At 35.8% G+C, this 23,817-nt stretch overlaps 1 protein-coding gene across 5 annotated transcripts in view; it reads left to right on the top strand.

The window, feature by feature from the left end:
* The first annotated feature begins 661 nt into the window (after nt 1–661).
* Nucleotides 662–23,817, top strand: part of LOC118706153 (muscular LMNA interacting protein) — a 241,572-nt gene continuing 218,416 nt past the window's right edge. For all 5 annotated transcript variants that reach the window (XM_045572971.1, XM_045572969.1, XM_045572966.1 and 2 more), the window contains exon 1: nt 662–808. In XM_045572971.1, the coding sequence (XP_045428927.1) occupies nt 746–808 (63 nt within the window). In that variant the 5' untranslated portion in view covers nt 662–745. The remainder of the gene's footprint in view (nt 809–23,817) is intronic.

The raw sequence follows: 23,817 nt of genomic DNA, 5'->3' as shown, positions 1-23,817 counted from the left end.
ATAAATTTCATCTCTTATCTCATAACTTTGTTTTCGGTAGAAAATCCAGAACAAAATCAGTTTTTGTGAAAAGAAACATGACTGTTATTTCATGGTGTTTCTCAACATCATTTGCCAAATTTTTATGGACCAGAATTGGCAACACCTTTTGAATATACGTGTTGTGGGTCTTAAAACTTATAATTACTTCTCCTTTGCTCTTCCCCTTCAATTGACTTTTAAAAGTTTTGAGCTACCAAATAATACATAAATGCCTGGACAATCAGGACAAAAATTGAAATTTGAGAGACTAAGACTGGCTGATTCATAGTTGCTATATGACTATCACATTAGTCCTTTACCGCTGATTTATTAGTCCTGTATTCTAAAGTGTATTGTATTCTGCTCCAAAGGCTGTTAATGAATTCTTTGACAGGGGCTATTTGTCACACACGTCTTCCTTCATTCAGAGAACCTAACCTGTTCGAATATTCTCCTGTTGAAGAGTTTGCTTTTATATCTAGTGACATTTATCTTTATCTAAGGCCAGCTGCCTGACTCCTCTTCAGTGCTCTGTTTATGGGGCTTGGACATCTATAAATGGAAACACTAGCTAACCCGAAATTATCACCAGGGCTTCCTGATAGTGTCCTGGGCTTTCACAACTTGGAGTGTCCTGCAATATCTAACATGTAAGCACGTCACATCATTTTCTAGACCGAATCCGAATCTCTCTTTTTCTGTTTCTCTCTCTCTCCTAATCATCATGGAATTTGAAAAGCATGAAAAAGGAAGCATGTTAAATGAGAATTCAGAGGAGAAATTGACGGTAAGATCTGTGAGATTTAGCCTGTACAGATTTATAACATAATTGTCAGAGTGAAGAAGCAGCTGCCACCGATTGGAAAAGTTGTGTTAGCCAATCTGTTTTTTCATGTTTTTATGGCCAACGACCTTGAAGTGGAGAATTCCATGGGCTTTAGAAAAAATAATGTATTAAAGTTATTAACAATTTTTCATTATTAGAATATGGACAAAGTTGTTTAGTTAAATGATGTTCTTTACCTCCATCTAAAAAAACCAGAATCAATTTATTTTGAGCCCTTGTTGTGATTGTGTCAATACTGAAAAATTATTTGTGGGCATAAAGCTTAGCAAATATATTTTCCCCCAAAATAGTATAATTTCTCCTGGAGATACTAGAAATGTATATCAAGGAAAATATATCATTATTATAGAATATTTTAATGTTTTATGGAATAAGTTAATGAATTTCTAATGTAAGGATAAAGTTAACAGAAAGTTGTTATTTATTTGCCCTAAAAGTTATAGGAGTAACTTTACCTTGATGCTAAAAAATTAAATGTCAATGAACTATTGTGGTCAACTATATTTGTTCAGACAAATATGCTATAACCTTGAGCAGAATCATAGTTCACCTGATGGACATAGGAGGCTAATTATATTTGTAGATTTACTGTTAATGGTATAGAACATGGCTAATATTGATAGTCATGCAAATAGCAAAAAGTAAAACCATATTGATTATAAAACCGTGATTTCTTAAACTGATGAGAATGCATTGTTCTGGATGCCTGAGGTTGAGATTTATTCACTATTAATGATATTAATACTTGACTTATAAAAAGAATAACCATATTGAGTTAAAACTCTTAAAGTATATTAGAACTTTAAGGTCTTGAAGAAATATATTAGATTAAAATGTAACCTTCACTTAAAGGATTTAGGTCATAATTTTGAATATCAATTGTGGATCTTTATTCCACATGGTTGTCTAAACATGTAATGGCCATAGACTGTTTTGCTTTTTGACTGTTTTTAAAAGCCAGATATTATTGTAGAACTAATGAGGGGTTTTAAGTCAGAAAGGAATGGGTGAGAATTCTTACATCCAGCTTCTAAGTGTAGGACTGTGGGGCTTCCTTTAAGCTTTCTGTGTCTAAGTTAATGCACTTGTGAGTGAGGGAACAGTAATACCTAATTTGAAGGCTGTTTGAGGATTAAAAACTATGATGTATGTGAAATCCCTAGACTGAGCCTGTGATTTGCAATATGTTTCCGCCCAACTTTCTTTGAGAGAAAATACCCAAAGTTTACTAATATAGAAAGAGAAAGCCGAAATGCATTTCAAAGTAAAAGAATATTTCCGATATGCTCACCATAAAGACTTGCTTAATAATAATAAAACATTTATGGGACCAGATAGACAATAAGTACATAAATAAAGAGTTGCTGTATGTTAGTGTGAAATTTGACCTAGATCTTCCTAGCAATGTTTTACAAGAAGTTTTGCAAGTAAACATAGTGGACTTGGGCCAAGAGAACAAAAGTGGAAGTGATCTCTTATTATTTGAAGTGATTTGATGTAGATATAAACATTTCAAAGGTCAGACTTTCCGCATGCCTGACTCTACCTGAAGCACAGTTATCATTCTAGAAGTGAGAATCCTCCCTTGGAGAAAGTAGCACCAAATTTATGAACATTCTTGGGATGAGAGGCCCATGACTAGCCTCTGATTAACTTCCAGAAGATTGGAGAAAATGTGGGACAGATCAGAAGGCAGGAGGACATCTGATCTGCACTGAGAAGGGATGGTTCTCAGCAGGGAGGGAATGCATTGAAGTTCAGTATTTGGGGCAATTGCCTGTACAAAGAGAACTAGATCCATAACTCAAACACCTTCCAGATATAGAAATTCTGTTAACACTCTTAGCTTATGTGCAGTATCTCTACGTAAGAGCTGAAAAGTAGATATCTTTGAAAGATTTTAATAGACATTATTTTAGTTAAACATTTTTTCTGTTTTTATGAATAAATATTCTAAAACTTTAACTCATGGGGCAGTGTATTCCTTGCTAAAACCAATGTAATATAATATGATTGGCTAGATTGTTGAATATAGTTTCAAATGTAGTTTTGTGGAGTTTAGTAAGTTCTGAAAATCATTAAATTTATTTTAAATAGTTTATGAAGATGTAGTTTTTAAAAGGACAGAATATTTTGCCATTAAATATTTAAATATGCTTATAATACTGTTGAGTTATAATATGCATCTTGTTTAAATTTAGAGGAGTATTTGTCATGAACAATGTTCTAGTATATAACAATTAAATAATATGCATAGTTAGCTTTGTTTGTAAAAAACTTTTGAATATAAGATTTGTAGCAAATAAGAAAATCAGTGGTCAGTAGGTTTAAAAAAAATCATCAGTTCATTCTACCCAAAGATATAGAGAAAAATAAATTAGGTTTCTTTAGTACATATGCAATGTTGATTGTACCTTGTGAATTGCTACCTTTAGCTATTGACTTTTTGCCCTTAATTTGTTGCTCTTTGGTGATTAAAAGTAGATTTCTGGGTGCTTGGCAATTGAAGGTTTCCCTTTTACATCCATTTATCAATTGATAATTAAAAAATAATATTATGACTCTCAAATCATTCAAAATGTTCTAAATTTACCGATGCCAATCTCAATTATGTTGAGTATTTGATTCTGCAAAACCAGATTATATGAAAAGTCATTTTTTTGAGGGCGTGGAGGAGGGAAGGGGCTATTTTGTAACAACACTTTTCAGTTTTGTTGATTCCACAATGATTGGTATTCATGCTGAATGGATCTTTTGTGTTTTTCTGGTCAGGCTTGAATAACCATTGTATCATGTGTCTCCCAAAATATGCCTCTTGGAACTCTGATTTTTCAGCTTCCTCACAAAGAGATGCTGTGGTCTATTCTCAAGAACATTTCTGAAACTCTGTGTAGGGAATTCACTAGGCCGTATATTTCCCCATGGAGACTCATACTGTATTCTAACATGCTGAAGGCTATGAAACCCCCTGGAGGTTTAGTGTTCGTTAAACTCTTTACCAATATAGTGCTTTATAACATGTGTATGCAGTAGCAGTGAATATTTTAAGTAGTGTTCTCTGGGACACACTTTAAAATGATGTGTCAACATATTAATTGTCTGATTTTGTTTGTAAGTTGCATTTTCAGAATAATGATACATAGGACAATAAATTCAAGCTGGGAGTCATTTATATCTATAACATGAAGATATTTCTGGAATAATTAAAAAAAATAAGTACCTGTCTATTTAGTATATTTTATTAAATGAGTAAAATTGAGTCAAGAAATTCTGACTACTCTCCAAACTCTTTTTCTTTTACATTATTAAATGCATCAAAAAGAATTTCATTTATATTTATCTTCAACTGAAGTATCTTAATGAAAAGGAATAATTCACATATTAATATATTGTAGTAAAAAGGATCATACACCTCAGGGCATTTTGACATAATAATGATTTCTCTAAGAGATAAGACAAACAGATCTCATGCATAAATTTAATAATTTCTACCACATTCATATAATGTGTCTCAAGACACAATTCTGTCTTATGAAGCAATAAATTTTTAATAAATATCATAAAAATAATGATAATAAGGGGATGTCATCCAGCTCCCTTTATATTGAGTTTTGGCACAAATCAAAACAGGAGATAATTTCTGAATATCATAAATATTACTTTATTGAGTAAAAGTAACTGAGTTTGAGAAATAAATTATGTAACCTGACAGTTTTTTAAACATGGTGTATTTCAAATTGGAAGCTGAAAAAATTTTTAAATAATAGCATTTTAACTTTTTACATTTAAAATATATTAAATTTATTTTGACCTTGCTAGTGAAAGACTTATTCAATGTTATATAAATTTCCTTATGATCTCACAAAAAAAAAAAAATCTTGTGATTATGCCACTTCATCTTTAATAGTATGATGAAGAAAAAAAAAGAAATTAAAAAAATACTGTGGGTAAAGTGTAGAAGCACAGAAAAAAGGAAATTATGCATTTTAAAATTCTGTGATAATTCAGTGAAGCATAACTTTAAATTAGGTTAAATTAGTTATTAATTCATAGCTCAATTAATACAAATTAAATTAATTATTTACTAAAAGAGATCTGTTGGAAACAAAAAACACAGAACTAGCACTTTGGTTATAATTCCCAATGTTATTATCTGCTGACGAGTTAAAAATGTTAGGGAGCATCTTTAGAGATGCAGCCTAGTGTCTATAAGAAATGTCCTAAAAAAAACCCCGAAATGAGTCTTTCAAATCAATACATGTTTCTGAATGCCTATTTTGAACAAGACAGGGTACTAAGAACTGCAATGGAAACACACATGATAAATTCTTTATTGTTTAAAGTATTATATATACTATTACATATATCTCATTTTCCCCCCTGTTGATCTATCTCCGGCCACTTTCCCCCCCCCCCCCCCCCAGCACATGCCCTCATGCCCTCACCGCCCCCCCCCCCATTGTCTGTGTCCATTGATTATGCTTATACTAATATTCATGCATATAAGTCCTTAGGTTAATCTCTTCCCCCACATCCCCCCCTCTCCTGCCTTCCCTCTGAAGTTTGATGTTTCTCTGTCTTTGGATCTATTTTTGTTCATCAGCTTATGTTGTTCATTATATTCTACAAATGAGTGAGATTATGTGATACTTATCTTTCTCTGACTGGCTTATTTTGCTTAGCTTTCCATGTCCATCCATGCTGTTGTGAATGGTAAGAGTTCTTTCTTTTTTATAGCAGTATAGTATTCCATTGTGTAGATGTACCACAGGTTTTAATCCACTCATCTGCTGATAGGCACTTAGGATGTTTCCAAATCTTAGCTATTGTATATTGTGCTGCTATAAAGATAGGGGTTCATATATCCTTTCTGATTGGCGTTTCTGATTTCTTGGGATTACCTAGTCAAATGAGAGTTTCATTTTTAATTTTCTTAGAGGAAATTCCATACTGTTGTCCAGAGTGGCTACACCATTCTGCATTTCCATCAGCAGTGTAAGAGGGTTCCTTTGGTTATAAGCACTTGTTGTTTGTTGATTTATTGATGACAGCCATTCTGATGACAGCCATTCTGATGGTATCTCATTGTTGTTTTGATTTGCATCTCTCAGATGATGTGAATTTGAGTGTGTTTTCATATGTCTCTTGGACTTCTGTTTGTCCACTTTCAAAAAGTGTCTAAGTCCTTTGCCTATTTTTTGATTGGCTTGTTTATCTTCCTTTTGTTAAGATGTATGAATTCCCTATAACTTTTGGAAATTAGGCCCTTTTTGGATATAACAGTGGCAAATATATTCTTCCATTCAGTCGGCTTTCTTGTTGTTTTGTTGATGGTTTCTTTTGAGACTACTATGTTTTGATTATGAAATAATAATGGTAAGTTTTATTAGCTTGGGAATATTTTAAGTGGACCAAATAAAAATATTCCAAATTCATTTTTTTTCTCACATAGATTTACAACAGCAAGTCTATAATTGTTCATCAGAATGTTTTAACAAAGGGAGCCATTTTAAAGCATTTTATGTAGTAACATATTTTTTTCCATCATAATATTTTCAATTGTAGGAGGTCATCGAGAGGATGTAACCACTGGTTGACCCATGAATGGGACCCTGGGCAATCAGAGGCTCAAGGTCTGATTGAGCCTTTTCTTGGAATGTACATTAGTTCCCCCACCGTTCCTACAGTGGGAGCTGTTTTCAAAGACATGATCATTAGAGTAAGGTATTGTTGAGAACATCTGGATGACTTAGAGGACTGAACCCAGTTAAAACCTTTATATAAACTTTTAAGATTTTGTTGGACAGATGCAAAAATCTTGTCTTGTGGCTGCCTAAGAAAAGCTTCATATGTAAGTTCCCTTGCTTATTAAACCTACCACCTACAAATCTGGAGTGGTCTGCTGTCCATGTCTTCTTGTTCTTCATGTAAGGGAGCCAGTTTCAAATTTCACCCAGGAAGCTCCCAATTTTTTATAACTGACATCTACATCTATATTTATTTTTCTAACTGTATCTCAACAGAATAGTTGTTACAGGTGCTCAGTAAGCACTGACACACCTAAAGAAAAAATTTATATTGCTGTTGTTTCAGATGTGTAATTTAGAGATTATTTTCAGTAGGTCATGAATGTTGTTTCTGATCTATACATAATTCCTGACAAGATAACATCATATAATAAAATAAATGGTCAATTTAGGGTCATAAGTATCTGGAGGTAAGGTACTAGACTTATGTATCTTTATATCACAACTAGAGGCCTGATGCATGAAATTAGTGCAAGGGTAGGCTTTCCTTTGACTTACTGCTGGCACCAGCTTCCCTCTGGAACCTGGGACCCAGGCTTCCCTCTAGCTACCAGCAGGCACCAAGGACCCAGGCTTCCTTTGCAACCCTGGCTTCGTTTGAAAGGACGGAAGGATGTCCGGGAGGATGTCTGATTTATCGATAATTAGCATATTACACTTTTATTATTATAGATTGATTGCCCTGGATCTTTAATCTGTTAACCGGGGAGTCCCTTTTTTAATTATGCAACGTGCAATGGGTGCATACTCTTTCACTAGGAAGTGTCAATACGCCACGCCCAGTGGACATAATTTTATATTATTATTTTTTTATTTATACTTAATTAAAATAAATGAAATATAATTTTTTTCGTTTATTTATATCTAAGGCACAAAGGAAAATACAAAATTACAAACAAATAGAAAAGAATACCAACAAAAAAAATGGAAACACCGAATTAAAAAATTATAAGTTTTACAAACATTTATAATTTACAATTATAAAGATTACAAAAATATATATATACCATCCCTCTCAGGGCGCAACATATATTTCAAGGACATATTCATACATCCTACCCATTCCCAATATTGTTTACGTTTAACGTATTTATAGGTCCCACTTGGTTAACAGGTTAATAAACTAATTTGGTAGATCAAAATGAAGGAAAGATGAAAACAAACCAACAATGATATTTTCTTTTCATTGGCATTTGATTATTTATTTTGGAAACCTTCCATTTCTCTGCCACTTGTAAGAGTGACTGATAAAGTTTCATGGAATGCCCATTTTGTCTGCATGGCCATTTTGATAGTAGAGTTTGTAAATTCATTTGTTCCCAAACTTTAGTCCCTTATGCTGCTGACTCATGTTTGTTTTTATGGGAGACACTATCATGGAGAATGGAAGGCATTTGGACATCTTTAAGTATGCTGCTAGCCTCTCTAACACATTTGTGGTACTTACCAGGATGGCTTATTCATCAACAGTTATATTTTGGATTTATTATTCCCTTTTCTCCATAGAGGACCCAGAGCTCTGTAATACATTGACATTTAAAATGCTCTATGGAAATAATTATTTAAAAAAACACACAGATGGGCAGAATGAACAAAATTTTATGGTTAGTGCCTCAACAGGAAGACAAGTAAGAGAAATTTAGAACTAGAATGCTCTGAAGCTCTGAGCTCAGTGTTGCATATAAAAGTTTAGCATGATTAACTTATTCCCTTTTCTAAGGGAGGTAAGAACTCTCTGAGGAGTCAGTAAATTGGACATAGGATTCATCAGTCTGTACCTGGTATTAGAGAATTCATGGATAATGTTTTCCCCAGAATTGAGACATCCCTCAACATTACAAGTAATAATATTCTGATTTTACTCCACTGACGATGTATAGTTGCAAAGAGTAACCATAAACCCCTATCATTTGGCAGGTCAAAGTTGAACAACGAAATAATTGGTCTTAAATCTTTCTTGGCATAAGAAATAATTTCACCCTGACCTCTTTCTGGCCTCATCTCCATAGAGCCAAAAACAAATACATTTTTAATAAGGTAAAAATTATTTTATTTTTTAAATTGAATTTATAAAGAGCTTACAAAACTCAATACCAAAAAAACCCCAAACAATTCAATTAAGAAATATGCAAGTGACCCGAATAGACACTTCTCCAAAAAGGACACACAGATGGCAATAGACACATGAAAGGATGCTCAATGTCGCTAATCAACAAAATCTAAAAAAAACCCTGAAGAATCTGCAGCATGAAATTTTAAAAAAGGAGGAAGGGGGTGAGATGACATGATAATGGTGGACTATGGGGATCAATGAGAAATTACTAAGCAGTGGGAATTGAAGTCAAAATGGGCATAATTGCAGAATAATGAGTTTTGTATAATGTAGAATGATAAATTGCAGAATGATGATAATGGAGAAATGATGAGTTTGGGCAGGTGAGTGCATGCAGGTGTTCTGTGTACCATCCTAAATATCTATGAGAACTGAAACCAAGAGACTGTGCCTTTGGGGAGTGTGCGTGCGTGTGTGTGTGTGTGTGTGTGGTGAGGACTTCTTCCAGAGAAGAGGCCTCCATCTCTTTTTAAGTGCCATCTAGTATGGTAAAAAGCACGTTGTATCTGAGTTTAGGAGATCAGTACTGGTGTTAAAGTTGTGTTTTTGTGGCCTTTGACCAATCACTTGACCTTTGGTTTCCTAATCTACAAAGTGAGAGGTTGGGTTGAATTTGCAAAGATTGATATGTTCTTTAGAATTTTACGTCTGCAGAAAATGTCCTTTGGCTGTGTAGTTATTAAATCCTTTCCATGCCAAATAATGCTTGTTGAGAAACCTTCAAGTAGCTATTATTTTTAAGTCATCACTGACCGAATGTAAAACAAAAGTCCTTGTTATTAGATTAAGCCTTCTTTGTGTCACAGTATGTTTATAGTTTAGTACTCATGAGTTGAATGGCATATATTTTCTATATTTTCCTGGTGAAACAACAAAGTCTTAAGGAATTGGGTTGTGAGTGAAAATTATGGAGTAGGTGAAAAAAGTATCCTCAATATTAACATTGAAACATTATCAAAACAACACATTCTATTTTCTTATAATATTACATAAAATAAAGTGGATGGTGTGTTTTCATCAGGAATAAAAAAAAATTAGAAAATATAAGGTCAGTGTTTTAAATGTTATTTTTAAAATGGTTCCTTGAGCTCTATTCATTCCCCTTCGCAGTTCTAACTACTCCCTGCAAAGTACCTGACACAGATATCGTAGTCCCTTTGCGACTCTAATTTTAGTCCCTGTGTAACACTGGAGGTTGGGGAAAAGTGGACTGTGCAGAAATGGCAAATTCCAGCCACCAATTCCATTTTTCTTATTCCTTTAAGAAAAATGAGGGCTGTGTTTATTAGAACCCAGGAGGGGAGGTGAAAGTAAAGTGAAACTGATAAGGATCGATATTTCAACTTTATGGTTCCAATGAAGTTCTGGAAGCCATCCAGTCCTTTGAAAACCACTGCTGATTAAAGCAGTGTCTGCCGATAATGTAAGTCTGAGATGCACTGTTTCAGTGGATCTTTTGATACAGCTCTGAGTGATGGTGAATAACAGAAGGGAGATGGATTGCCGGCTTTAACTGAGCTGTGCTTTCACAGTGACATTTACAACACACTGTATGTGCGACGAAATGTTTTCTAGGTTCTCATTGTGTCAGAATTACAATTACTTACATATCTAGTTGTTCTGTCCCAAGTATGGCTCCTCTCAGGGAATGACAAATAGACTGTTGTATTAGTGATGTAATTGCTTAAAGAGTCATGGGCTTTCTTTTGCTACATGATCTTCATAAATATAAGGAAGTGATTTTTTTTTAAATGGTGAGAGGATGTCTGTGGTTTAATTGCTGGTATTTCTCTTTTATTTATAACCTTAAATTTTCTCAAGGGGCCTTTCATCAATTTTCTTCTCAGTTAATGGGCGTTTTCCTTGCATGTGTTGCTTCTGCAAAAGATGTCACCCCCAGCTTGTTCTCCAAAAAAAGCCCTGTGCCCTTGTCAGAATGTAGCAATTCAGAGACCACCCCATGCTTTTAAATACTAACTTGATGACATTCATCTCAGGAGCAGACGAGAGAGCTCATAGGATTGCTTTCCTGAAACTGTTATAATTTCTCTGGGATATCATGTCCTAGGGGGAGACTGGAGGAGGAAAATGTCAGCATGAATTAATAAGCTTATCACAGAGAGTTCTTGTAGAATGTGTGAAGAAAATGTGAAAAATAATTTTTTTCATTTCTATTTTCTTTTTCCTGTTGAATTCAGCTTTCAGTCTCAGGTATCCTGCATGTTTGTTGTTCCATCTGCTTCAGCTCATTCATTCTTCCATCCATCCATCCACCCATCCATCCATCCATCCATCCATCCATCCAGAGAGTCCTTTGCTTGCAGCTTCTTGGCCTCCTGGTTGGTGCTTATCCTGGGCATGGGGTGTGGAAGGAGAAGGAGTAACTGGTCTTAGAGATTTTTAATGAAGTCTCTTCTTTGCAATCCCACCACAGTCATGCCCCCTTTGGGATTTACCTTTTCGATTCTGGTGGGCCGTGCAGGGCTTGAGAGGGCATTTTTTGGAGCCTAATATGCACAGAGGCCTTAAATACTTATATACTTACTGGCCAGGTACTCTAGGATTCTGTTTAAAGTGAAGAAATATAAAAGTATCTAGTTATGATGATGTTTATTACAATGTTTTTTAAATTAAATATTGTTCATCGGTAAAAATAATGGACACAGTAGTGGAATTACTGATCTATAATAGCATACAGGGAAATTTAAGGCCATTTATACAGTGGACAATATGCTGCATATTTTTCTATAAAAATACAAATGTTATGAAAGAGGAACAATTCCTTTATGGCTCCTCTATGTTGGCAGGACATTAGCATGTAAATCAGTGAATTGATTTGTGCAGCACATCTCTTATAGCTAAACTGTAGAATCCTAATATTATAGTTCAAATAAAGGCCAAATTGTCATGGGTTGAATAGTATTTTTTTCAGTTTCCCTTATATTTCAAAGAGCTCACAGTGACTTTTTTCATCATAATCTCACATATTTTAATAATCCTGCTAAATAGATGAGATTTTATCTGAGAAGAATGAAAGTCACACTGATATTTGGTGTCTTATTCTTTACCTGAGAGCAGATTTATGGATACCTTGGGTGCTTTCATCTTTTTGCCTAAACAGGCTTGGCCACAAGCAGACCACAATTCTTCAAGGCCAGGATCTTAGTTTTCCTGGCACCGAAGGCTGTGTCTGATACTTGGCAAGTGGTCCTCAAGAAACCTTATTTAAACTGCAGAGGCCTGGCTTTGTGTGTGCCTATGGGAAGCACTCTATCTGACTTGACAATTGGCAGGGGTCCCTACCTGAGCCTAAACTGAATTCACTGAGATTCCGCCACATCTGGAGAGCTGACAGTTTGGCACTTTCAAAAGACTGGCTTGGAGCAACATGAAAAAGCCTCCCAGGCAGAGTCTTATCCCCAGGTCCCAAGGGAAAAAGAGATGAGAGCCCAAACCGGTTTGGCTCAGTGGATAGAGCATCGGCCTGTGGACGGAAAAGTCCCAGATTCGATTCTGGTCAAGGGCAAGTACCTTGGTTGCGGGCACATCCCCAGAAGGGGGTGTGCAGGAGGCAGCTGATCAATGTTTCTCTCTTATCCATGTTTCTGACTCTCTCTCTCTCTCCCTTCCTCTCTGTAAAAAATCAATAAAATATATTTGTAAACAAACAAACAAAACCAGATGAGATAGCTTTGTTGTTTGTTCAGAGAAAAAGAGTCACCCTGCCTCCCCTTCTGATTGACTTCAAACTCAACCTCCTCAATTTTACTTGTGAGTGAAAATGAAAAGAGTTGTTTTCCGTGAAGTCTTTGAGCAATGTGAAAAGCACTACGTGTCCATATGCTTGATACTAGCAGCTTTGACAGAGATGTCAGCATGCTCAACATAGAGCCCTGGGCACCTCGGGGTGGCTGTGGCCATTGGCAGGCAGCCCTGGCATTGGTGGCAGACTTGCAGATTGGCACTGGCAGTAGCAAGACAGAAGGTGACAGGAGGAAAATGGCCGACTCCATACGTATTAGCCAAAGTGCTAATGAAATAGTATTAGAGGTTGTGGAACTTTCTCATAGTGGATAGAAGGACAGCCACAAAGATACTATTTTAGTACCTTTCTTTCTTTTTAAAATATATTTTATTGATTTTTTTACAGAGAGGAAGAGAGAGGGATAGAGAGTTAGAAACATCGATGAGAGAGAATCATCGATCAGCTGCCTCTTGCACACCCCCTACTGGGGATGTGCCTGCATCCAAGGTACATGCCCTTGACAGGAATCGAATCCGAGACCTTTCAGTCCGCAGGCCGATGCTCTATCCATTGAGCCAAACCGGTTTTGGCAGTACCTTTCTTTTTTAAAATCCTCACTCTAGGATATTTTTCCATTGATTTCTAGAGAGAGTGGGAGAGGGAGAAAGAGAAACATCAATGTGAGAGAAATACATATATAGATTGGTTGCCTCCTGCATGCACCTCTGACCAGAGCTTGGTGATCAAACCTGCAACCCAGGTAGGTGCCCTTGACCGGGAATCAAACAAGGGCCCCTTCTGTGGGTGGGCCTGACACTCTAACCACTCAGTCACATTGTCTAGGGCTTTAGTACCATTTTAAAAATTAATTTTACCTTGTTTTTGCCTCAAGAATAGGTTATGTCTATAATGCACTTGTAGAAATTAAGTACTATAGAAATAGCACATTTTCAGATATCCGGAAACTCTTTTCCGCTGGCAGTTATAAATAATACGATATCTAGGAAATAAAATCTGCATTACCCATTGAGAACTTTCATGTTTATTTTGGGGTTATATTTTGCTTAGATTCTTTTTCTTATCCTCCATGAATGAGAGGTAGATTCTTCTCTCTCATACTCTGCAACAACTGTCAAGTATGGATAAGGTAGAACAGGGTACTTGAGATACCAGGCATTTTTGTACACCTGGTTTTAGTTTGTTTTTATAATACTTGAGATGTAAAAGCAATCATTTTCTTGCTTCCCCCAGGTACAGTAGCCCCTCCTTACTCGTAGTTTTGCTTTCTGCCGTTTCAGTTACCTGTAGCCAAGCATGGTTCAAAAATATTAAATGGAAAGTGAAAGAAATGAACAATGTGTAGGTTTTAAGCTGCTTACCCTTCTGTGTGCATGGTGAAATCTCAAGCAGGCCCTCGCGAGAGGGGAATCACCCCTTTGTGGAGCGTTGCCATGCTTAGACAACGCTCTGAGCCTGGTAGTGGCTTGGTAGACGACTGGGTTATCAGGTGGACGGTGGTGGCATCACAGTGTTTGTGCTCAAGTGACCCTTATCCTACTTCAGAATGACTCCAAAGGGCAAGAGTAGTGACTCGAATATGCCAAAGAGAAGCCATACATTTCTTCCTTTAAATAAAAAGGTGAGTACAGTACAATAAGATATCTTGAGAGAGCGACCACATTCATATAACTTTTACTTCAGTATATAGTTATAGTTATAATTGTTCTATTTTATTATTAATTATTGTTGTTAATCTCTGATTGTGCCCAATAAATAAATTAAATGTTACCATAGTATATACGTATAGGAAAAAGCATAGTATACCTAGGGCTCAATATGATCTGTATCTTCGGGGGTCTTGGAATATATATATATATATATATCTATCTATATATCTATCTATATATATATCTATATCTATCTATCTATCTATCTATCTATCTATCTATCCCCCTTAGATAAGGGTGGGCTACTATGTTTAAAATTCTTGGTACTACAATTTTATTTGGGCCTTTTCAGTAACTGTAGGAAAGAGTGAGCCTGTTGTTGTTGGAAAGGATTGAGCATGCTGAGTGCCTTTTTCTGAGAATATCGTTTTTTGTTGATATTTTATCATGAATGGACAGCTGTTAGTGTTTTCATTCAGTAGCCCAAATAATTTAAGGCATTATTCTTACAAAGTATTTTAATTGAATTTTTAATGCAATAGCAAGATTTATAACAAGGTCTTTCATGACTGATAGTTTAAGAAAACCAGTAATTTTGCCTGCATGTTGATACTATCGATGGTTAGGGCATGTTCCACATTCTGGGAAGTAGGCGAACCACTTCCCTGACAATCTTCACCAAGCTCTAGGGGTGGATGATGATGTTCTCATTTTTTTAGTTGAAATGAGTCTAAAGTCAGTCGCCCCAGACATATAGGAAGTTAAGTGGAAGTGTTTGGTCTCAGGTCAAGGAGTCCAGAACCCACACTCCTAACCACCCCATGTCTCTCTCATGAATGACCCAGGACCTCAGTTCCCTCTTTGTGGTCATTTCCCCCCCCCCTCAGATTGTACATATACTTTGTGTTTACTCCATTGTACAACAATCAAATAATCAAAGCTGATATTTACCTTGAGGGAACTTTATTATTCTTTGTTCTCAGAAGATTAGACTTGAAAGTTGCAACCTTCTAACACATGCTTAGTGTCTTGGCAACCAGCGCCTATCCTGTATGGTACTATTGGTATTTGTTTGCAAGTATCAGGCTTCTTTGCACAATAGGTAGATTTCTTATTCCTTTTTAACAGGAGAACATGTAACTTATTATTTGAGGTTGAAATGAGGCCTTATTATTTTATTTTATTTTATTTTATTTTATTTTATTTTATTTTATTTTATTTTAATTCTTACCTATGGAGTGAGGATATTTTTTTTCTATTGATTTTTATTTTTTCCCCATCAATGATTCTGAGGCATTTTTTCTTTTCTGTTTTTAAAAAATATGTGTTTTTATTGTTGATAGTATTACAAATATCTCTCATTTTCATCCCATTCCTCACCTCCTCTCACCTTCTACCCACCTCCCTCCCACGTCTTCACCACCATATTGACCATGTCTATGGGCTATGCATTCTATATATATAAAACCCTAATAAGCAAATAGACTGAACGATGGACAACTGAACCACCAAATAACCATTTGCTATGACGTGCGTTGACTACCAGGGGGTGCCCATGGAATATGGTGGGCTTTGGCAGCAGATGGCAGAGTGCAGAACATGGCAGGTGTCGGTAGTGGTGGGATGGTGAAGCAGGTGAGTGGGGGTGCCAGACCAAGGTGGGGCACTAGTCACTGTCATTGGGACGAGCCTCTAGTAGTTACTGAAAATTCTTTGCTCCCACATATCACAGTCCTGCTGGCATTGTACCTGCTGCTGGCGCCAGACCCGTTCGCACCTGATGCCAGCACAAAATGGTCAATACAAGATGGCCAGCAGGGGAGGACATTTGGAGGTGACCAGGCCGGTGGGGGAGGACAGTTAGGGGCAACCAGGTTGGCAGGGGAGGGCAGTTAGGGGCAATTAGGCTGGCAGGGGAGCAGTTAGGCATCGATCAAGCTGGCAGGGGAGTGGTTGGAGGTGTTTAGGCTGACAGGCAGAAATGGTTAGGGGCAATGAGGCAGGCAGGCAGGTAGGTGAGAAGTTGGGAGCCAGCAGTCCTGGATTGTGAGAGGGATGTCCAACTGCCCATTTAGGGATTAGGTCTAAACAGGCATTTGGACATCCCTCTAGGGGTCCCAGATTGGAGAGGGTGCAGGTTGTGCTGAGGGGCACACCCCCACTCCTGTGTATGAATTTTGTGCACCAGGCCTCTAGTACCTCAATAAAGTTGGAAAATATGTTCCTTTTATATTACCCTTGGAGAAGCACAGGAGCATATTAAGTGTTTGTGGTATTTTTTGACCTTGTCTTTGGTTTACTCAGGACCATGAGTAATATTAACCAGATTGGCCCAGACAATCAAAGGTTTAGGTACTCAGAAAAGGGTCTCTAATAGGTTTTTTTACTTTCCCCAACGTCGTGTCCTGCTTTTGTTCTCAATTGATTGATAATTCAGTGTATGCTTGTCAAAGAATTGGTGATAATATTCACAATGTTCCTATTATCTTATGAGCTTTAGTTTCACCAGCCTTAGTTTCACCAGCCTTGACTCCACATGTCTGGTGTCTGAAATCTTGCCAATCTTCCATGGCTTTCCATGTAATCCAAAATGATTATCTGGGTCCACATAGAGGCTTTCTTCTCAAAGGACATTTGTTAGCTACTAAACCTGTGTGAATGCTTTTGCCTGTGTGTGTTTGTGTGTATGTGTGAATGTTGAATGTGTTTTGTTTTTTTTTTTGTGTGTGTGTGTGTGTGAAAGAGAGAGAGAGAGAAGAGAGAGAGAGAGAGAGAGAGAGAGAGAGAGAGAGAGAGAGAGAGAGAGAGAAGAGAGAGAGAGGAGAAGAAAGAGAGAGGAAGAGAGAGAGAACAAGATTTAAAAGGTAATAAAAGAGATCTTAATAAGTGCCTCCAAATAATTATATGTATTGTTCTCCATCATGATTTTGGATAAAAGCAATATCCTGTGAAGTGGAAATGTCTATTAATAGATCTGGGCAGGACTGTGGACAAGGTTGTGATTGTGATGGGTAGGGAGCAATAGGCACAGCACCGATGCAGGCAATTCTCTCCTCACTTTAAACTTAGAGTTTCACACAAAAAAAGCACTTTTAATAAAGAAATGTTTCCTTTGGGGAAAAAAAGGGTGGGTGTCTTATGTTAGTTCTCGGGAGGCTTTGAAGACATTTATTAGACTTTTTGGGAAAACAAAAGTCAGCAGCCTGGGGGTACATTTTCATGGGGCAAAGACCATTCTGAAAAAGAGATTGATGGATTTCACAGGGTAATGGTCCAAACACAGTTGACAGTGCTGAGTGCTTAAAATGTCATGTTGGATTCAGAGATAGAATCACAGCTCTGATGCCTTTCAGCTGTGGCGAGGTCTTTGGCAACGTTTAGTGACCTAAATTTTCCTTTTTAAAGTATTGTTACTATAATAATATCTTTTGATTATACAGGGTTGGGAAAAAGTAGGTTTATAGTTGTGAGCACATGAGGTACCCCATCAAGCCCGCCCTAACAGGCACAACCTCAGTTCCCTAGCCCCGGGTGCACAACCTCAGTTGAGGTACTAGAGGCCCGGTGCACAAAATTCAAGCCCGGCACAACCTCAGTTCCCCAGCCCTGGGGGCACAACCTCAGTTTCCCTGCCCCGTGGGCACAACCTCAGGTCCCTGCTGATTGCTCATTACGGAAATCCCACCTCCACTGAGGGCGCAGTCATCTTGTGATGGCATGAGGGTTAATTTGCATATTACCTCTTTATTATATAGGATTATTGTTTTTCCATATGAACAACTGTAAACCTACCTTTGCTTACCCCTGCAATTTTTTTGAGTTCTCTCTTAAAAAAAAAATTTTTTTTTTTTTGCTCACTTTCTTTATCCCCAACCTTGGCCTCCCCAACCCCAGAGCTGTCTGCCTGCTCTCTCTGAGTCTGTCTCTATTTTGTGCCAACCCTATATTTTTATGATTTAACATGAGATTAAAAAATGACACCTATGCCGAAACTGGTTTGGCTCAGTGGTAGAGCATCGGTCTGCGGACTGAAAGGTCCCAGGTTCAATTCCGGTCAAGGGCATGTACATTGGCTGTGGGCACATCCCTGGTAGGGGGTGTGCAGGAGGCGGCTGGTCGATGTTTCTCTCTCATCAATGTTTCTAGCTCTCTCTCTCTCTCTCTCCCTTCCTCTCTGTAAAAAATCAATAAAATATATATTTTTAAAATGACACCTAGATTAATGCAAAAAGGTGTTCAGAATACGCTTGTTCTTGCCTCACCTTACATCTACTCAATATATTCTTCAGCATTCTGCCAAAGGTCAGCTCTGGTACAAACACATGGCAGGAGTGCCTGTAAAATCAGCCAGAGTAAATGCATATAGTAGACTCTGAAATATGCCTTCTGATAACTCATCAGCAGACATTAGTTCTCTGATATGACTTCAGTCTATGTTACAGTTATTAGTTTCAGAGAGAGGTTTTTCTCTTACGTTTGGTCCGAAGAATTGAAGCTCCTTGAAAAGAGGGGTCTTAAAAGGAGAGAGTACGGATCTCAGAAGCGCCTCATTCATACATGGAGTTCTCTATGAAACTGAATGCCAAGAATGGTTTGTGGGTCACTGCTGGTCTGTGGTAGGATTTACCTACTCTAGAATAAATAAGAAAAATAAAAATGATAAATAGCTTATCTTTATTTCAATATTTGAGTCCCTTTCTTTCTTAATTTTTTATTTATTTATTTATTATTTATGAAATGATGAATACTTAAAAAAATAATTACTGATTTGTGAAGTCCAAAAGTATGGAAAACCACTCTTTCTGAGATTTCAGTCTTTGTTTTCAGATGCCTGTAGGAAGGTGTTCTGTGTTTTTTGTCATTATAAACTGTAACAGTTATATAAAAAGAAGCCCATTTTTCTTTTGCTTGTTTCAGAATCCTAATTTTCACACCTAGCAAACAAATTGGTCTGTCTTATATACAAACACTAAATTGATTTTTTCTATCTTATCATTCTTTCACACATGTAAGTAAGTACATTTACTTTTCATACTAGGAAATTCGATTCAAAACTAACGAAGGTTTTGAGCACAACATCCTTGGGGTTTTTGTATGCACTGTCCCATTTTTACCTAATCACAGCCTTGCTTTATATTTCTTGAGAATTTGGTATTTATTTTTCTCTTATGAAATTGGATATGGCATGGGTGATAACTGAGAAATTGCAAATCATTAGGTGTTCAGAATGTTATTTTAGAATGATTTTTATTATTGAAACCCTTGGTTAAATTAAGATGGGTGTTTTATTAATACTCAGCTCAGAGAGAAACTCAAAAAACCACATCATCAATCGTATAACTTAATAGAAATAGAGTTATTATTGTAAAATTTATCTCTGATATGAGGGGAAGATACATAAAAATAATGTATAAAGTAGATTTAAATAATCTCCTAGGATTAACATTTTTGTATCTTTGAGCAATAAAAGTCTCACTAATAAAGGATATGAACAAATTTGTATAAGATCTTCGGTAACTGTGTTTCTAATAATTTTCAATCATGTCATGTACAAAGTTTAAATGTATATAACATGTTATGTATAAATTATCCAAGAAACAAAGATGAAAGTCAAACTTAAACGTTTTAGTTTACTGGGTAATTTGTTAGAGAAAGTGGTACTGCGTGATGACATTTTATGAACTTTGAATCATACTATTCTGAAAACCATGCTGGGAGCTGCCATTTAAGAACAAACAAACACAAACTAGCTCACGAGAAATAAATATATTGGATTTAAAATGGGTGAATGTCATTGAAGTGTATTAATTAGGCCAAGACTGATCTTAAAGCCAGAGCTCACCTGTCTTTCAAAAAATAAAATGTTCTTTGGCATGAAGCAAGTATAAGCAATGTGACTCTCAGGTTTAAAGATGGAAATAAGTTAAGTATTGGCATTGAAAGAAAATTAGGAAATTGTTTAGGCATGATGCTGAACTATGAATTTGGTTTCAAATGAATGAAAGAGTGCTAGCCCCATATGTAAACTTGCATGCTGTTTGTTTACTCAGTAACCAAAACAAACAAAATATAATAAATAAAAACACTTTATTTTAGCCCTAACTGGTTTGGCTCAGTAGATAGAGCATTGGCCTGCAGATTGAAAGGTCCCAGGTTCAATTTCAGTCAAGGGCATGTACCTTGGTTACAGGCACATCCCCAGTAGGAGATGTGCAGGAGTTATCTCTCATTGGTGTTTCTAACTATCCTTCTCCATTCCTCTCTGTAAAAAAAGCAATTTTACACACACACACTGTATTTTCTGGCGTATAAGACAACCCCCTAATTTTACAGTTAAAACATAGGTTTAGGCCTATATTCACTGTATAAGACTACCCCCCACTTCAAAGAAAAGACTTACTTTGCCGTCAAGATCTACAGGTAATTTTTGTGCAATTTTGGTCTTTTGCCCCTGATTTTCGGTTGACTTTTTTTTCATTTCAAAAGTCGTCTTATACACTGGAAAAAATATATATAAATATAAATATATATTAATATAAATATAAATATATATAAATATATAATATATACTATATAATATATATAAATATATATATATAAATATATATAAATATAAATATATATATATATATATATATAAATATATATATAAAACCCCCACTTTATTTTAATTTTAAGTCACCTAATTCTTTTTTGTAGTCCATGAAATGAGGTTGAAAGAATAGAGGCCATGTAATATATAAGCTAGTATTAGCTATGTTTGTTTCTTTACATGTGTTCTGTGTTATTGTAAGTTGTATGTTGAGCTGTGTAGCCATGCTGAAATTCTGATCATCTTTAAATCAAAATCAAATAACTATAGAATTCTTTGCTTTCAGATATCTAGGGCATTTAAAAATAAGGAAGTGCCTGCTCAGCAGACAGTGACAATGACAATGCAAATACATTACATTTGATTGAAAGAGAATTTGATAGTGGAGACACTTGTTAGCAAGTAATACTTTTGAGTTGAATATAGTATATTAAAAATAAACTGAGACATATTAAAAATGTTAACAGTTTATTTGAGAGAAAAATCTATTCAAATCAGGCAGTGACAAATTGGAAATGGTTAGGAGCTCTCCCCAAGAGGAGCTGGAGGAGAGACTTTTATAGTGATGAGACAGAAGCAAAACAAGAAAATTATTTCATTGGTTACAACTTAAGCAGTTGCCTTATTTGGGAAGCCTGGTTGGTTGTGATTGGTTTTGATTTCTTAACTTAGGTTTTGGTTTGACCACATAGTCTACTAAGGCATTGAAGGCACCCTAATCTAATAGTTTAACTAATTTAACAAGTAGAATCATAGAGGTTTCTATATTGATTTTTATAATTTTTGAGCACGTATTATGTATTAGGCTAACTTTCATTCATTAGTAATTCATTTATTTATTAAAATATTATTTGATCATTTACTGTATATCAGGCATTGATCTAGGTACCAAGGATAAAGAGTGACATGACAAAGCAGATCACAGCCTTCATGTGACCATATTATAGTGGAAAGTGCTGAGAGAGCTAACAATAATCCATTAAACAAACAAATAAATAAGGCAATTTCAAGTAACAAATAGACAATGAAAATAAAACAGGATGAAGGAATAAATATTGATAAAGGTGAGGAAGTAAATGGTGGCTATTCAAGAGACTTTGGGAAAGCCTTTTTTTAAAGAGTTGACACTTGATGAAGAGGAGAAAAGGGAGAGCATATTCCACAGAAAAACAGGCACAAAGGGTTCTTATACCTTTATTTTATCTATTTCTCATTTTGAAAATGAGGAAACAAATTGGGCAAGTTTGACTTGTCTATAGTAGCTAGTGAGGAACTGTCACATTCTTTTCCTGAAAGTATATTTAACTCAGATCCTATGTTTTTAGCTATTATACTGCTTAGTGGAGATGGCCACTGAGTAGAACCTTATTTGATTTGTATAATTAAACCAACCAAACAACCAACTAACCTAGTGTAGTGAACAAAGGCCTGACTGGGTTCCATAATAGAGAGTTGTAACTCTAGACCAGTGGTTCCCAACATTTTTTTTGGCCATGCCCTACCTAAGCATCTCTAAAATTCTGATTACCTCCCCTCTGCCCATGAGATATAATTTTTATTATTCAAAAAGTGAACTATTTGCATGGAGGAAGCCTAAAAGGCCATTAACTTGGTCTAAACAAACTTCCAAAGAATGTGGCATCCATGAAAGAGAAAAATAAAAGAAGGAAAGGACGGTTGAAGTACTGAGGAAGAAATCACTAAGAAATTGTTAAAATAATAATAATAATATGAAGTGATATAAAAAATAGCAAATAAAATTACAAAACATCATAGAGAACTGAAATGCATAAATATGTCACAATATATATTTATATACTGTATATGAGGACCCTAGAACCATAAGAAATGCAAAAAAATTACTGTTAATAACTCATTCTTGAATTGTCCTCCCCCCCAAAAAATCAAATATCTACTTGGGGGAGATTTACCCTACATTGGGAACCACTGCTCTAGACCTATATTGTTCACACCTAGAGTTGCTAAAGGAAGGTTTAAAATACTAACTTTCTATTTTATATAGCCAAGTTCTACTATTAACCAAGAGCAATTGCAAATCAATGAGTAAAATTAGAAAAAGAAAACACAACATACAAGAGAAAAAAGGACATGAACCAGAACAAAAAGAAGAGAAAATGGCAACAAGGATACAGAATTATTAAAGTTTAAATTAAAGCAGTCATCGTTTTGAACTTTAATTAATTAATTAATTAATTATTTCTAGCAAACATGAAAGAGACCAATAATATCCAGAATTGGTCTCTTTTATCTATCACAATTTGAATGTAAATCCCTTATAGACTAGTTGGACCACTTAAAAAACATTTTTATTTATTTCAGAGAGTAAGGGAGAGGGAGAGAGGGATAGAAATTTTAATGATTAGAGAGAAGCATTGATCAGCTGCGTTCCACATACCCCCTACTGGGGATTGAGTCTACATCTTGGGCATGTTCCTTGAATGGAAATCAAACTGTTACCTCTTGGTTCATAAGTTGACACTCAACCATTCATTCAACCACACAAGCTGGGTTGGTTGGGCTACTTTAAACAAAATTTTACAGATTTCTTGTTCTTAAGATATAAGGTGTAGTAAGTTGCATGGTGCCTCATATTCCCAAAAGATAGGTCTAGTCAGACTTCTATTATAACTTTATTTGAAAAAAAGGTGTTTGTGGCTATAATTAAGTTAAAAAATCTCAAGATGAGATCATTCCAGACTAGGGTAAATTATTAATTCAAAAACTAGTGTCCTAAGAGAAGAATAAGAAGACAGACACAAAATAAAGCCATGTGAAGATGATATCGTGTTTCCCCGAAAATAAGACATCCTCCGAAAATAAGACCTACTTACAGGTTTCCTTCTGAGTGAAATATAAGGCATCCCCCTGAAAATAAGGCCCCTTTAGGCTAATCATGAGAGATTTGGTCCACTGATTCTGAAAGAAATGGAGTCACAAGAAATTGACCAGGAAATTCAGGAATTGGATTGTTATGATGATGTTCCAGAAGATGATGACATGATTG

This window comes from Pipistrellus kuhlii, unplaced genomic scaffold, assembly GCF_014108245.1.
Source record: "Pipistrellus kuhlii isolate mPipKuh1 unplaced genomic scaffold, mPipKuh1.p scaffold_m20_p_5, whole genome shotgun sequence".
NCBI lineage: Eukaryota > Metazoa > Chordata > Mammalia > Chiroptera > Vespertilionidae > Pipistrellus > Pipistrellus kuhlii.
This window is presented reverse-complemented; position numbering and strand designations above follow the sequence as displayed.